Genomic DNA, 15,833 nt, shown 5'->3' on the forward strand with positions numbered 1-15,833 from the left:
AATCTTCAAACAAGGGGTAAATTTTTATGCCACGTAGAGTCGTTGCAATAAAAAAACGATTTTAAATGTTTTATTAATAAAAAGAGAAAAAGACCTAAAAACCCACTTATCTACATTAATTAATAATTATAATAATTGATGTTAACGATTTTATTCGCGATTCGATTGATAGTCTAATTATTATTTAATTATTATTTGTCTTTCGTTTCCCTATTTAGTATTTCATGATTTAGAATATGTTGTTGCGAATTGTATGAATTACAATTATGTAAAAAGTATGTAATAAATATTCGAGTTTTTCTAAAAAATAATAAATTTAAATATGTATACATACTTACATATTTTGTATCGAATAATAAAAATTATTATAAAGGTACATATTAATAAAAAGAAATAAATACGAATTGGTCTCAAAATATGAATCACAACATTAAACGGTAATGATATATTAATAACGAATATAATAATAAGTAGATTGAATTAAAATAAATTTTCTTACAAATCAAGAACATTGGCGACTATTGCTTTAGTTTTTGGCAAAACGATGCTTAACTATAAAATAAATATTTATTTTATATAAAATTTATAATTCACTAGGTAAATGTTTTCTTTCATGAATTTTAAGTAGGTATACTGTATATTTGATCTCTAGGTAACTATCTTAAACACTTCAAAATCTTGTTCATACGAATTGAAAAAGAAACCTCTCGTCAGACGTAATCTATATTTTGATGCACCTTCTAAATTTTTTATCCACCTATGCTCCGCCTGTTTTTCCCCTAAAATCGACTTTTTGGTATTTTTGTTACTGGCAATTTATAGTAAAGGTGGATCCACACAGACGAGTTTGACAAGAAGTTAATTAAGCATTTCTGAACGTGTGGCTTTATATTTTTTTATTCCGTAATAAGTAGATCGAATTGTTCGACAAATCATAATCCTAAATACCATAATAGTCAACGGCATGAAAACTAGGCAATAAATTACGAATTACAAGCTAACGTATCTAGTATTTATTTACAAGTCGCACTTTTCTTAACTTGTCTAGTTTTTACAACGAGTATTGATATCAGCTTAGCTCCGATAGAAATAGTGAAATATTTAAGCAAAACGTTTTACGAACGACTTAAGGTCTCGTTCTCTATTTCGATTTTGGCCAATATTTGACTGTCTAGTAACTACTAGTAAATTAATTGGGTATTCATATTTACTGTTTCCGATATTGATCAATTTAAAACTAACATGTGAATTGCTATTCGGAATAACTATTGTAAATAGCAACCACAGCATCAAAACGAATTATAATTAAAATTGTGATTTTGTTGTTATCTTATCTGTTACAAAAGTATTGCAAAATATACAATACAACAACAAATAAAATGATTAAACAAGTAAAGAGTCTTAAATCAAATCTGGAAGATATAAAAAGCGCGAATGCGCCATTTGAATTCTGTCTTTCGTTCAAAAACAAGCACTTGTAATATCTTCAAATTAGGTCCAAAGTTCTGTTACCTAAATATATTAAGTAACAAATTCAACGTAACATACACAAAATAATGTGCACACGCCCGAATCAGATAAATGAAAAATAACGGTCAATCATCGACGACGTCCATTTTGAAAGTGGTTGGTTTTAGACCAAGGGGCTTCAAGGCGAACCTAGTTCCTGGAATGGGAGAGAATTTCTTTTTCGTAATTGGAATGTCGTCGTCACTACTGCTCGAGCCGTCGCACGTGCCGGACGCGCGCACCTCGCCCTGTTCCGAATCTGACGACTGTGGAATAATCATTTTCATTAATATTGGGATACTTTTTTGACACCATGCTCTATAGTCTATAGAATAATTCTTAAAATAATAATAATACGAAGTCTCAACACGAAACAAAAATTAAACGAAAACGCATGCAATCACTAAAATATATGTAAGGATATTATTTACAAAAGCGGGTATCATGCATAAAAAACGATGGAAACAAAATTTTCATGCATTATTTACTGGAGTGAATTAAATACAAACAAAAATTAAAATATTTGTAAGAATTCAATACAATAAAAATTCTAACTACGTGATACAGATAAAAACACAGCACAATTTTTGTTTCCAAAGTAAGCGTAGCGTTAGATGAAACAACAAACATTTATTTTTTATTTCGTCCGCGCACGATGCTAGTGGGCAGGCGCGTGCCGGGCCGCTCGTCAGCGCTGTCCACACCCTGGATGGTATTTACACAGTTAATTTTAGCACGATACGATGGGTATCTGTCAGTAAATTAAAAAAAAAAACAGCTGTCAGAAATTTATTGTCTATGGTATGTTTGAAAATACCGCGAAATTTTGTACTTATATGATTAGTTTCAAAGTTTTATGAATGTATATTTTTTGTAAATTTAAATTTGCATAAAAGTTTGAATCAGTCTATTAAAGTATGGCTGATATTTGTATCTTCCATTTATTTTTGTAATTTACTGGCAAATACACATAATGAGACAACAACAGGAAAGTGAATGATTCATTTTATCTTAGCTTTGAGAGACACAATAGCTTTGTACAATATTTAGCCGAAGATCACATTTAACATTGAAAACTTTCTAGCAGCTTACTCTTTCTTAATTTTTTACTATTTAAAATTGAATTATGGAAATTATCTTTCTTATCTAAGCACTGTCCAATCAGTTTAGGAAATAATTCCTTCAACATTAAAAAGCTACATTGATCCCCAATTACATAGACTGGTGTATTTATTTTTTATTTTTTCGAAATACCCTGATTAAATGTTATTTCTTGTAAGATAGTCAAAATTTCCAATAGTGAACTTTGTAACAACTTAGTAATGTTTTAAACAAATGGATACTTAAATCCCCAAAAATTATCTGACCAATTTCGAAATATTATATCTTATTTCAGACTTTTTGTAATTTTTTTCTAAATACCCTCCCTTTTCGTTACTTACGTCAAAATCTCCAATAGTGAACCTAGTGGCTGCATCTGCGACGAGCTGCGCGGGCGCGGGCGGCGCGTTCTCCGGCGATATCACCTAAGTGGTTAGTCACTCACTGCTCACCATGTGGTTAGTTACTATCTCACCAACATACTAACGTGACTAACGAGTTTGTTTTAGGATAATGATATTGTTTTGGAAGTGGTTGTGCATAGTAAGTTTAGAACTACCCTCAATTTATTGATTACTGATAGAAAAAAATTAGTGTAAGTATTAGTGAGATTTTCAGATAAAACTATTAGAAATGAAGACACATATCGTAATATATTTATCTGAATGGGATAAAACTAAAATAAATAATTTTGGTGCTAAGTAAGCACTATTATGGTAGGGCTGAAGTATTTCTGGTTGTATTAAATCTATTCGTTAGTATGTTGGTGAAATCGATTCCTTACATTTGTTAGACACAAACTTTTAATAACACTACATTTTACAATATGTTGTCAAATTAGTTCCATTAGCACAGATGAAAAGCAACACATATATCGATTTTATAACAGTTTTCAGTTACGGTTAGTTACATCAAGTTTTTAACTACTTTAGAACAAATCTTATTCATCGTTTCAAGTGAAGTAGATTATCCCACATTATCTGTGCGGTCTTTAATTTGTGTTCTGTCAGAAGCCAGGTATCGAACCCATGTCCTTCCGGTAGTATATTATTATTTTTATATGTACATTTTAAAAATCCGACAGGATATCGAAAACATTGAAAAATTGTGGCACCTAAAATAAATCCAAGAACTATAGATCCTAATCTATTACTCGTAAAATATTGCACTTTACAATTAGAACAAACAGAAAGCTAAAAGTAAGGTAAAGGTAAGTACCTCAAAGGCAGAGGCGGCTCGCCCTAAGGAGCGCTGGTGCAGTGAACTCCCATAAATAATTATAATAAAATCATACTCCTTAATTTCATTATTAATATTAATTATTACTATTTAAAATCAATCGTAATCGTAAAAAACTACTGTCAATACCAATGAATATATCCATCATTCCATACACCTGAATAATACTGTATTATACAGTAACGCGCGAAGCGGAGCGCTCACGATGGCGCTCCAATGAAAAAATATTTAGTACATTTCCTAATACGAAATCCAATAGGAGTGAAAGAGAGGGTTTGCCAGTGCCCTGCGCGCGTGAAACAGAAGATTTTCTATGGAAAAATAGCAAAATTCGGAGCGCCGCTCCCGCAAACGTTGCCGGTTCGTTTTTACCGCCGCGCCTGGGCGCCCGTACACAGGACAGCGAATGCGCGCGAGGTTGTCACTCTCTATATTATTTAAACAAACACTCGACTCTCGAGTCAACTTCAATGCACGCGCGCGAATGCAAATTCGGGAATTTTCTAATTAAAATCATAAGATACGGGTTGAAATAGTCTGTAGTTATCAGTATTACTTGTGAGTGTGAAAATGAACAATTATAATGTGGCGTTCATTAAAAAGTGTGTCACGTTACAAATTCGGCTTGAATTGAAAGCTAAGGGACTGCCACGGCCTGAACTTGACCTTACGCAGAAATGTACGACGAAAACGAAAACATATACGCGTGTGTTTAAATCCGAACAATATTATATGAAAACACCGTGGTTGTGTGGTTGTGATGAAAGCAACAACAGACATTTACGAATGTCTTGTCGCTTTAAGTTATAGATATTTTTGCACACCAAAAAGAAAGACGTATGTATTTCCTTTATAAGTAATTTTTTTGATAAATGTACTGCTTTACACCATGTATTTTCAGTGTTTTATTTCAAGTGAACACCCATAAAATTTTGTCACGAGCCGCCTCTGCTCAAAGGACCATAAAAGGCTACCTAACTGTAGCACCTAATCTGATATTAAGAAGGTACGTAATCACATAATCTGTAATATCTACCTAAAATAATCATAAATAGGTAACTATAGCACCTAATCTTTAACATGACGTAAAAGTCTAGTACGTAACATTCATCACCAAAAATACTCACATCCTGGTCGCTCATCATTTCCTTAGTAGAGACAGTGGTTTCAATCCTCCTTATAGATCCCTGGTGTATGTCGACATCGAGCGCAAGGCATTGGAAGCGACGAAGGAGAAGCACGATGGGGATGGGGAGGATGCCGGCGAGGATCATGAGGATGGCGATGATGAGCACCCAATTCGGGTACGGAGTTTTTTCCACGCGACCCTGGAAGATTGAAATATGCTTATCTGGTCAATGATTCCAAATGTTAATTAGCCATAGAACCACTTTGTAGGAAGAAACAATATTAGAATAGTTATAAAAAGATGGTAAGTAATTAGAATGATAAATAGTTTAGATAGCAGTATAAGTAGAATAAAGTTGAAGTTAGGTTTGATAGTTCTTGTTCTGGATTTATGTTTAAGATTGATTTGATCGTGGTTTTGTATAAGTTGGTAGTTAGGATTTACAGTGAGTATACATTTTTGCGAACGGTAAAATTAAAGAAATGCAGAAGTAAGAATTAAGTCATATCAATTAAGTAGAAGTAGTAAGAATTAATACTAGTTTTTTGTCATATTCGACAAATCTTGTAGGCTGTCTGATATGACACAAAATTGATTGTCTACTTTGACATATAGAGAAAAATAGCGTGTGTGCCGAATACACGTGTTAGATGTGAAATTTCTTTGACAAGATTCAAACCAAAAATCGTTGCCTTACTCAATGACGTGACGGTATTTCCATGACGTGACCTTAAATTTTACTCCCGACGCGCCTAAAGAAGTTTCACTTCAAGAAGTTAAGGCCAAGGTAAAGGATATAATAGATAGTATATCAAACCTCAGCAGCATTCCAAGCGCCATACATGGGGGGGTTGATGAGCATGAACACGAGCGACGAGAGCAGGATGCAGCTCACGATGAAGGGGCCCACGTAGCGCCACGTGACCTGCCAGTACAAGCCCGGCCTGTAGCCCGTCATCTCGTAGATGTCGTTTGTGAACCTGGAATTAAATTATAAATCATTAATTTGAAAGTCATTAAAAATATAAGTGACCAAGCTCGCAAGACGTAAGAAAGACGCAAGAAAAAAAGAGAGAAGAAAAAGAAAAGTAATTTAAAGTATTTATATAGGACTAGCGGTCCGCCCCGGCTTCGCCCGTGGTACATGTTTACGTTTTCTCTACATAAGAACCATCCTCGTACTTCAAGGAATATAATAAAACAAGAATTATTATTATTAAAAAAACAAAATACCCGACTGCACACTAAAAAAAGAGTAAAACTATTATTATGTCTTTATCCCGTGGGACTTTTAGGATAAAATGTATCCTATGACACTCCCGTAATCAAGACAAATCTAACGATACCTCATACATCAAAACCCATCAAGCCGTTTAGGCTACAGGTGGTCACAAAGGAAAAGACATACATACATACTTACATACACTCGAAAAACATTACCCTCCTTCTTTGGCAGTCGGGTAAAAAGAATTATCGAAATCGGTTCAGCCGTTCTCGAGTTATGCGCTTACCAACACATTTTGCGATTCATTTTTATATATAAACTAGCGGTCCGCCCCGGCTTCGCCCGTGGTACATATTTACGTTTTCTCTACATAAAAACCATCCTCGTACTTCAAGGAATATAATAAAAAAAGAATTATCGAAATCGGTTCAGCCGTTCTCGATTTATGCGCTTACCAACACATTTTGCGATTCATTTTTATATATAAAGAAAGAAGAAGAAAGATAAGATATGACAAAAAGGCGATAGAGGTCGAAAGTTGTTATTGGCTAGAAGAATATGTCAACATGTTTCTTAGTGCTGCTAGAATTTAAACACAATCAGCATAAAAGCAGGCGATGCATCTTGTGTTAGGTATTTGTTTGTATGGCGACTAGATACGCGATTGTTTTCTGAGCCTTGAGAGCTATTTATTGTAGCGACACCGCGCTCTGAATCGCACAAGCCAAATGTTTTCGCAGAACATAAACACAACTTTCTTATAGCATTAATTGGGACCTCCAGTCGAGTAGTCGGCTGGTCGAGGATCCTCCCTTTTTCGATGGCGAAATTTCACCTTCCCTCCTCCATATGTATCATTAAATTTAACGTTTTAACACCGCAGACATAAAATAACTCACCTCTCATGTCCATAAATGTAGATAACAGAAATCATTTCCAACAAAGCGACGACCACAAGGCCAATGGTTCCAGCGAAAGAGTCGAACATCTTGAGCCAGTACTCGCCCGCGCCGGTCGTGAAGATCAGACCCACGAAGAAACAGAATGTGCATACTATGCCTGGAAGCAATATGTGTAAATGATAAATAACTTTATAGAAAACTAGCGGTCCGCCCCGGCTTCGCCCGTGGTACATATGAAAAATAGATGTTGGCCGATTCTCAGACTTACCCGATATGCACAGAAAATTTCATGAGATTCGGTCCACCCGTTTCGGAGGAGTATGCAGACTAACATTGTGACACGAGAATTTTATATATAAGATATAGCTTTGATTATAAGAATGGATTAAACGACCCTTCATCAGGTCTATTATAGTTAAATGATGATGATGAAATCAAAGATAAAACAAATAAGAATCTATAACGAGGATTGAAAACGGTGTATGAACTAGAGCATTTGAATTCAAATTTAAGATTTCATAAAAACGTTCAATGGATATGGAAGCAATTTGAGAAATGCATAAAAAAGGGTAGATTTATTTGTTTTCAATAGGGAGTTAACTAACTCATTCTGAACATTAGTAAATCTCCTAACAAATTATAATAAAATACAAATATATAAATATTTACCTGTAATAACGGGTTTGCTCAGCCGCTTAAAGAAGTCAATATCAAAGATGGTGCACAGCATGCCTTCCATGATGCCAATTTGGCTTCCAAGACCCAAAGAGAGCAGCATTAGGAAGAAGATAATTGACCAAAACGGAGCTGGAGTAAGCTTCAGGATAGCTTGAGTGAACACTATGAAGGCTAGACCTGTGCCTTCTGCCGCCTGGAAGGAGAAAATATTAAAGGTTTAATAGGATTTGAGGCTGTAAGTGGTTTGGGTACATTTTGCAGGATTTGTTTGAGGTTTTTAAAACGGGTCTTGAAGAATGTACCGCGTGTAAAATTCAAATTCAATTGTGTTTTTCATTTCATTTCTTGCTTCCAATTAAATTGAATATCATTTGCTCTTGCCAAAGAGCTATAATTTAATAATTATGCGTACCTAGTAATAAATATAGGAGGCTTTTTAAATGCATATCCTCGAAGTACCATTTGAATATCAAAGAAATGTAACCTTTTGAAATGTTGGTCAAAAGCCAGCTTCAAAGAAATAGAATTTTGACTTTCTACTTCTTTCTCCATGAACCTGCTTTTCGACCAATATGGAAAAAATCCTATAAATTATAAACATATTTACTACGGCACAATAATTAGACGTTAAACATAAAAAGAGCGTGTGTGCCAGCACACGTGTTAGAAATCAAACTTCTTAGGGAAAATTCAAAGACAACACATAATTAGATGATAAACAATAGTTAAAACAAACCTCATCCAACTGCCTGCTCATGGTACACCCAGTGAGATTCAGATACGATGTTATATTGTCACTCAGACGAGGGAAGTTCTCTTCGTAGTACTCCTGTGTTGAGTTCAGAGTGAACCCGCCCACGTGGTGCAGGGCTAGTACTTTTATTTCCCTGAAAATGTATGGAATATTACTGTTATTGTAATTTATGTGACGGCATTTACACATTCGTGTCCGCCATTCGCTTCGTCATTCGACGAAACATTCGAGTGTCGACGTGAATCAATGTTCTTACATTCGTCTACCCACTGATTACATACAGTTGGTTTAATTAATTATTATCAAAGGAAAAACCGCTTTTAATACAAATACGCGAATATCAAGGTGAATAATAGCATGTGCAGACTGCAGTTAACTATTGACATAATATTATGCATGTTCGTTATTCGCATCGCAATTCGCACGATGTGTAATTGGACCATCATAAATTCAATTTATGTCCTATTTGTGTTCATCTTTGGCTGAAGTGGTTTATATGTATTTTTATTCGTTTACTTTGTTGACTGGAAGGTCATAAAATAATTCCGTCGTAAACAAAAAGGATAAAATTGGGAATGAAGAATGCTATGAGATAGAATATTGTAAAAATATTTTTCCAGACCGGATGGAATATTTTACGATTGAATATTTTTGTAGAAAGATCAACAGGAAAAGAGTTACAAAAGAAAATCAAGCAACAGGAAACGGTCCAATTTTCATACAATGTAGGAGAATTTACTTTTTTGCTCGCAGAAAAACCTTCCTATGCATAATATTGTGATAATATGTATTATACATATTATGTTTCAATATCATCATAAACCGTTGTAATATTCAAATTTGTAAACAAAACTAGCTTTTCGCCCGCGGCTTCCCCTGCTTTGTCTAAAACCTACTAAATTAGATACTAAAACCTTCCTTGAGAATCACTATCTTTAAAAACACCGCATCAAAATCCGTTGCTTAGTTTTTAGCATATATAGGGATATATGGACAGAGTTAGCGATTTTTTAAATACCATAGTATTAAAAAAACGCTTACATCACTACATATATCGATGATATTAAAAATATACCGGCCGAATTGATAACTTCCTCATTTTTTTGAAGTCGGTTAAAAATAACATAAAATTTAATTCGTATAAATCATATACTGTATAATAAAGTACTATTCATAAACGATAAAGTCAATGCAAAATTAAAATCACGGACATTTATTACGTTGAAACAAGACGTTATTATTAAAGACTATCATTTACTGTCAGCTTGTTGACTCCATGACTCGATGGTTGAAAGAGACATTGATCATTTTGATATCAATTTAGATTTGCACTTTGTGTTATCAATAATATTAAACGTGGAGTTAGACGATTGGTTATTTTTATTTCGTTAAATAATTTATTCGAAACGGCGAAAGACGCGGCTTCGAATCCCGCCTCGTTATCGATTTTTTCTATTAGTTAAAAGTTCCAATTTATTTATTTTTAGCTAATATTAAAAACTAAAATAAATATAGAATGTCCGTAACAACCTCTAAAACTAAATGTATTATTCTTGTTATTGTTTTAATTGGATTGAGTATTGTACAATTGATTAAATTAATAATTAAAATATAAATGAATTAATAAATCTTACAGTTGTAAAATACCTTTTAAAATATGCATTAATCACAATAAACTGTACAATTCATCAACATCAGAACGTTAGGTACAAATGATGATGATAAGATCATTATCTTTGTTATGACGAATTGATTCAAGTTTTCATTTTGTTTGAAATAATATATAAAGTAATTGTTACATATTTTTTTTTATTAAAAATATTATGAATCGATTTCAAATAAATAAATAAATAAATAATCAAGCAACACAACCTAAAGAGAGTATTTATGTATTGTAATGAAAACCTCGAAATTACTCGAATTAATTAGTCAAGTAGGTATAGTTTTATTTTTACGTAGAAACTGGTTGAAATTAATTTATCTACCCATTATGACTTGACTTTTTTATACTGTTTTAGACAGAGACTTCATAAAATACATTAACCTCTTGTAATTAATTTTTTATATTATTTTGTAGAACCTAAAGACGCCTAAGCCCTAAAGTTAAACTACTAAGATAAGTATTTAATTTTTCTTGACAACCAATCACTAATAATAGATATAGTTTTAATGAAATAATAAAATAAAAATAACATGCTAACAGATGAACTCATGAAATTATTGCAGTCACCGATCCTATAAAACAAAGTTTGAATAAAATATCGACTCCAAAGGAGTCGGTCAGATACAAACATACAGATGAAGCTTATATAAACGTGTTAAAAAGGAGAGGAAAGAACAAAATTAAAATAAATACACTTGAGTGCTTTTCCCAAATCACTACCAAAATCAATTTCGATTAAAGGTTTTCGGTGTGATAGAATTTCATTAAGATGTTTATTGAGGAAAATCCAGAGGCGTGATCTTAAAGGAAACATTTTAATTATAACGAAAATGTAAGTAAATGTTGACCCAATTTCTTTTCGGAAAGCCTTACCTACTACTTTTTGTAGAAGTGAAACTGCGCGTTGAGAGTAAAATTTGCAAGGGCGCGCCATGACAATATCGTCAAGTCTTGGAGTGGTGACGATTTTGGTATCGTTGAATCTTGCCATAGAAGTTTCACTTCTGACATGTGTGCTCGGCACACACGCGTTTTTTTTATTTATCTTTCTGTTATAAATACTACATAATGTACTTATTAAATTTCACATATATTTTTAAATGAAAAATATTTGTTGTGATTTGCGTTGCGGACGACATAAACCTTGTAATTTATTAGGGGAACGCTTGTTAATTCTAATTTATAAAATTACCTACTGTTAATAGCCAGTTAACTGTTTCTATTCAAATTGATTTTATTGCAATTATTTGTTAATTAATTGATTAAGATGTAATTTTTGAAAAAAATTACATCTTACAATCAATTGCGAGGCGGGATTTGAAGCCGCGTCAATTTGCCATGCCGGAACAACGCCTAGCCTAGTCCTGTGATCCCGGTGACACAACAACTAGAAGCTTTTAAATGCTATAAAACTAAATATTAAAAGTATAATAATTGGTCTTAATCCTGTCGGAATCAAACTTGTTTTTGAGATTAACGGATTAGGTAAATGTAAACTGAAAATTTCATTAAATTGTTAAATGAGGAAAAGCCTCTGAGGTTAAGGAATAAGGATTAAGAGTTTAAAGTGTATTCGTCTCAATTTAAGGGAACGTAATGAAATCTTAATAAATTCAAATTGTTTTGGCTGAGTTTCTTATCTATTTCAATTAATAAAATGAGGAAATTACGGATTTCAATATCATTATAGTACATAGGTAATTTTTTATACTATGTACCTATGTCTCTATGTATGCTTAAATGTTTAAAAGTATATGCAACGGGTTTTGATAGAGTGATTCTCGAGGAAGGTTTTAGAATTACATAATTTATTGGAATTAAGACAAAGCAGTGCCGCGGCGGTGAAGAGAAATGCTCAAAATATGTAGAAATAAAATAAATAATCATTCAGTAGATCAAAAAGTAGGTACCTACTCTATAACCAATGTGCTAAAACAGTGAATCTTAATAACCCTATTTACATAATATGTAAATAAGTTGATGTTGTTTCAGTATACAGTATACTTAGGTATATATTATATATTCTGTAAATGTTTTTGCCCAAGTTTTATAGCTGCTTATATAAAAATTACATTATTATTAGGTTAGGCAAAGCCAACTGTTTTTGTTATTTTAAAACTTTCTAAAAATACATATTTTCACTTGTTTTACATTTTAAATCAAAACCATTTGTTTTTTGAATTACATAACTTAATTTTTGCCACTATCACTTACTTGCTAATACACTTCTCGACCATAGTAAACGCCTTGAAGCCCAGTATACTAAAGATGACCACAGACGCATATATTGCAGTAAGTGCGTTACATACAGACACCAGTAGCACATCTCTCACGCAGTTGTTGTTCGGCGGGTTGTACGAACCGAAGGCGATAAGCGAACCGAACGCGAGACCGAATGAATAGAACACTTGGGTTGCTGCGTCCAGCCATACTGTGGGGTCTAGAAGTTTCTCCAGCTGGAAATGGGGAGAGATATTTAAAGGAGAGTAAATTGCGATCTTTCGAAGCTTTATGGCATAAGATTCATAGTATACCTAGAATGTATGATATTTAGGCAAAATAATTTTTGAGCGTTATTTTAAAAGAAAATGTTGGTGAAAGATTTGTTGCAAGAAACTGAGATACTCTGTTTGGCAATTTTTAAAAGGCTGAAATTGAGATTTATATTTTGTTACAAAACTTTTGTAAAAGAATAGTAAGAAATTGCTATTGTGTATTTAAAATTCATTCTTGCTTTTTATCTTCTTTTTTCTTATCTAAAATACTCGGTAGGAAATTTGTTACAGTTATTTTAAGCAACAAAGTATGAACTAAATCTTACCTTAGGTTTATACATATGGATTATACCATCAGCAGATCCAGGAAGCGTTATTCCACGAACGAAAAATATTGTCAATACTACGTAAGGAAACAGGGATGTGAAGTAGACCACCTGAAATTGTAGATCAATTAAATATTGAGGAGATTGGAACTTTGACCCGTAGAGTTTATTTTCATAGAGAACATCAAATCAATATGTATTTCTGGAAACAATAAATCCATTAGATGTATAATTATCGTTTGAATTGAAACAATAATAATAGACTATAGCTACCAAAGGTGCTATTTATAAATAAATAATGAACTTCGAAATAATTGTCATTGGAAAAGCAATTTTATCTTTATTCAATTCTGCATTTACACAACGTATTTTTATCCACCTTTTCATTAAAAACTTCAAACATTAATATGTCCTACCATCTTTTCTAGACAAATCTATGTAGCTATAGGTATAAAGATAGTGTCGTGCCTAGGATTATATCATCGGGCAAGCCGTAAAAAACATGGTCACCCGTCCAATATATATCTGTGCTACACCGTTGCTTAACCTCGATTATTTTAATATATTTTATTAAATACAGTGTCTCAGAAATACAGGGTCTATCATTACTCTAACTTTACCAACAATACACTTAAAACAGCATACAATTCCTACCTTGCCACTGCTCTGGATCCCTTTCATAACAATAAAGAACACGATGATCCAAGCCAGCAAGAGGTACAATACGATCCACCACCTCGGTACACCGGGTTCGTCAATACTTGGTGACGCATCTAACGCCTCTCGATACCAATAGTATACAGTGGCTGATGCTTTAGAGCATTCCTCCTCAGCTGTTCCGTTGTCGGCTGGACAGTGTGCCCAGGGGAGAGAGTCGGCGCTTAACTGGATGAAAAGTTATACTTGAAAAACATCTCGAGTTAAGGTACATATACAAGTTTATAGGTATAAAGTAAAGGAGATTTTGATACACATAATATAACTTAGTCTAAGATCTAATTTATTTTGTTTTGTTTATGGCTGTTATGTGTGTTTAATATAAAAAGTAATAAACAAGGTCAAACCCCGAATCCATTACGATGATAAATATTCATGACGAAAAATAAAACTCCAGACTCGAAAGTATTCATTTGACATAGGTAGCTTCTAAATTACGTAATATTTCGAAGCTTTTTAAATGAAGTGTACCTATTTCAAACTTCTATTGAATAATTCTCTATTTGCTTAATTATATTTTATTTAATTGAATTGCTATTCACATCAACGATAAAGCTCTGCTTATTAATGGCATACTTAGAATTCTTTCAGTGTATTATCAACGCCAACACATGCATTTCATACGATTAACTTATGAAAACATTAATTTATTATAATTAATTTATCTTATCTTTTATATTTGCAAGAGCTTCATCAATTTTAATCTATTCTTATTTTAATACTAGCTGCGCTCCTCGGTTTCACCCGCGTGTCTCCACTTCTGTTGGTCTTAGCGTGATGATTATATAGTCAGCCAATAGCCTTCCTCGATAAATGGCTCCATACTTCTTTGACTTCCATAGTTCTTAGATACTTTACTGATTGTTAGACATAATTTATTGTTATACTGTGATGGAATGTAATGAATTTTATTTTATGTGATTGAATGTAACATAGGTATTTATTGATTTAAATGTATTTTATGTAATTTAATGTATTGTAGCTATAGTGATGTGATATTTATCTGTACTATGATTTAGATTCAATTTATTTTATGACATGTATTTAAAAAAATATTTTACTTGATCTATGAATTGTGCTAAATAATGTAATTTTTAATAATTTTTTTTTAACCTCAATTGTGCTGTGTACATACAATTTGGCTGGCATTTTACCGCAACATGTGATTAAATTTTTGTATAATTAGTCAAAATTGTCAGCTGTGATGTGTACCTATTTAAATAAATAAATAAATAAATAACGGGCTATCCAAGGCTAGGTTTCTCTCATCCTATCAACTAACTTAGACGAACAGGAGCAGAGCCACGCGGGTAAAACCGCGGGGGCACAGTTAATATACTATAATACCTACATTTTCTGCAAAATGACGTTGAATATCCATAATATCATGAAATAAAGGTTAAAAGTTCAAGGTTTGTAGATAACCTAATCGCGTGACAATAAAGCTCACGCGAACAAACTACACAGCAAAACCAATAAAACTTACCCGAATGCTATTAAACAGATAGAAGAACACCCAAGTGATGATAACATTGTAGTACAACGCCACAAACAACGTCACAACACAGCTTGAGATGCCGATACCGCCGAGCCACGGGTGGATAGTGTTCCAGACTCCAAGAGAGCCTAGCCTCATCTTCTGGCCAATTGCCATTTCGATCAAGAAGAGCGGAATACCCTCCAGGATTAACATGATGAGAAACGGGATTAGGAAGGCACCTGTAATTAAAGATAGAGTTATAGTGTTTTCTCGTGTGCAATACACATTTATCAAAAAGAGCATGTCTGCCGAGAACACATGTCAGAAGTGAAACTTCTTTGGCAAGATTCAAAGGTAAAAAACCATCGCCTTACTCAATGATGCGACGGTATTGCCATGACACGAACTTGAAATTTTACTCTCAACGCGCCTAAACAAGTTTCACTTAATTTATAAAAATATTGAAATGTGTTTCTTAGTAATATTCATAATATTATCTATCGAACACCTTGCAGCGAGCATGTTTGTGGGAAGGCTTACACAAGCTTAAACAAATAATGCGTTTATGAGGCTTTCAGTTTTAGGGATAGCACAATTTAAAACTAGTACATAATA

General features: G+C 33.1%; 1 protein-coding gene across 3 annotated transcripts in view; it reads right to left on the minus strand.

Moving 5' to 3' along the window:
* Positions 1-415: 415 nt before the first annotated feature.
* The window catches only part of LOC149897630 (sodium- and chloride-dependent transporter XTRP3), a 33,486-nt gene continuing 18,068 nt past the window's right edge, over positions 416-15,833 (minus strand). Inside the window, exons 3-14 of one of the 3 annotated variants that reach the window (XM_090116161.1) lie at positions 15,225-15,457; positions 13,676-13,906; positions 13,022-13,132; positions 12,415-12,656; positions 8,520-8,670; positions 7,775-7,976; positions 7,103-7,262; positions 5,796-5,958; positions 4,977-5,177; positions 2,952-3,035; positions 2,138-2,214; positions 1,686-1,775 (exon numbers count right to left, since the gene is read on the minus strand). In XM_090116161.1, coding sequence (XP_089972287.1) covers positions 2,140-2,214; positions 2,952-3,035; positions 4,977-5,177; positions 5,796-5,958; positions 7,103-7,262; positions 7,775-7,976; positions 8,520-8,670; positions 12,415-12,656; positions 13,022-13,132; positions 13,676-13,906; positions 15,225-15,457 — 1,853 coding nt within the window. In that variant the 3' untranslated portion in view covers positions 1,686-1,775; positions 2,138-2,139. Of the gene's footprint in view, positions 1,776-2,137; positions 2,215-2,951; positions 3,036-4,976; positions 5,178-5,795; positions 5,959-7,102; positions 7,263-7,774; positions 7,977-8,519; positions 8,671-12,414; positions 12,657-13,021; positions 13,133-13,675; positions 13,907-15,224; positions 15,458-15,833 lie in introns of all 3 variants that reach the window. The other 2 variants (XM_090116162.1, XM_090116160.1) reach the window with 2 other exon arrangements.

This window comes from Colias eurytheme, chromosome 25 (assembly GCF_061535395.1).
Source record: "Colias eurytheme isolate Ceu_HAF_F1 chromosome 25, ilColEury1 Martin Lab GWU primary, whole genome shotgun sequence".
NCBI classification, from domain to species: domain Eukaryota; kingdom Metazoa; phylum Arthropoda; class Insecta; order Lepidoptera; family Pieridae; genus Colias; species Colias eurytheme.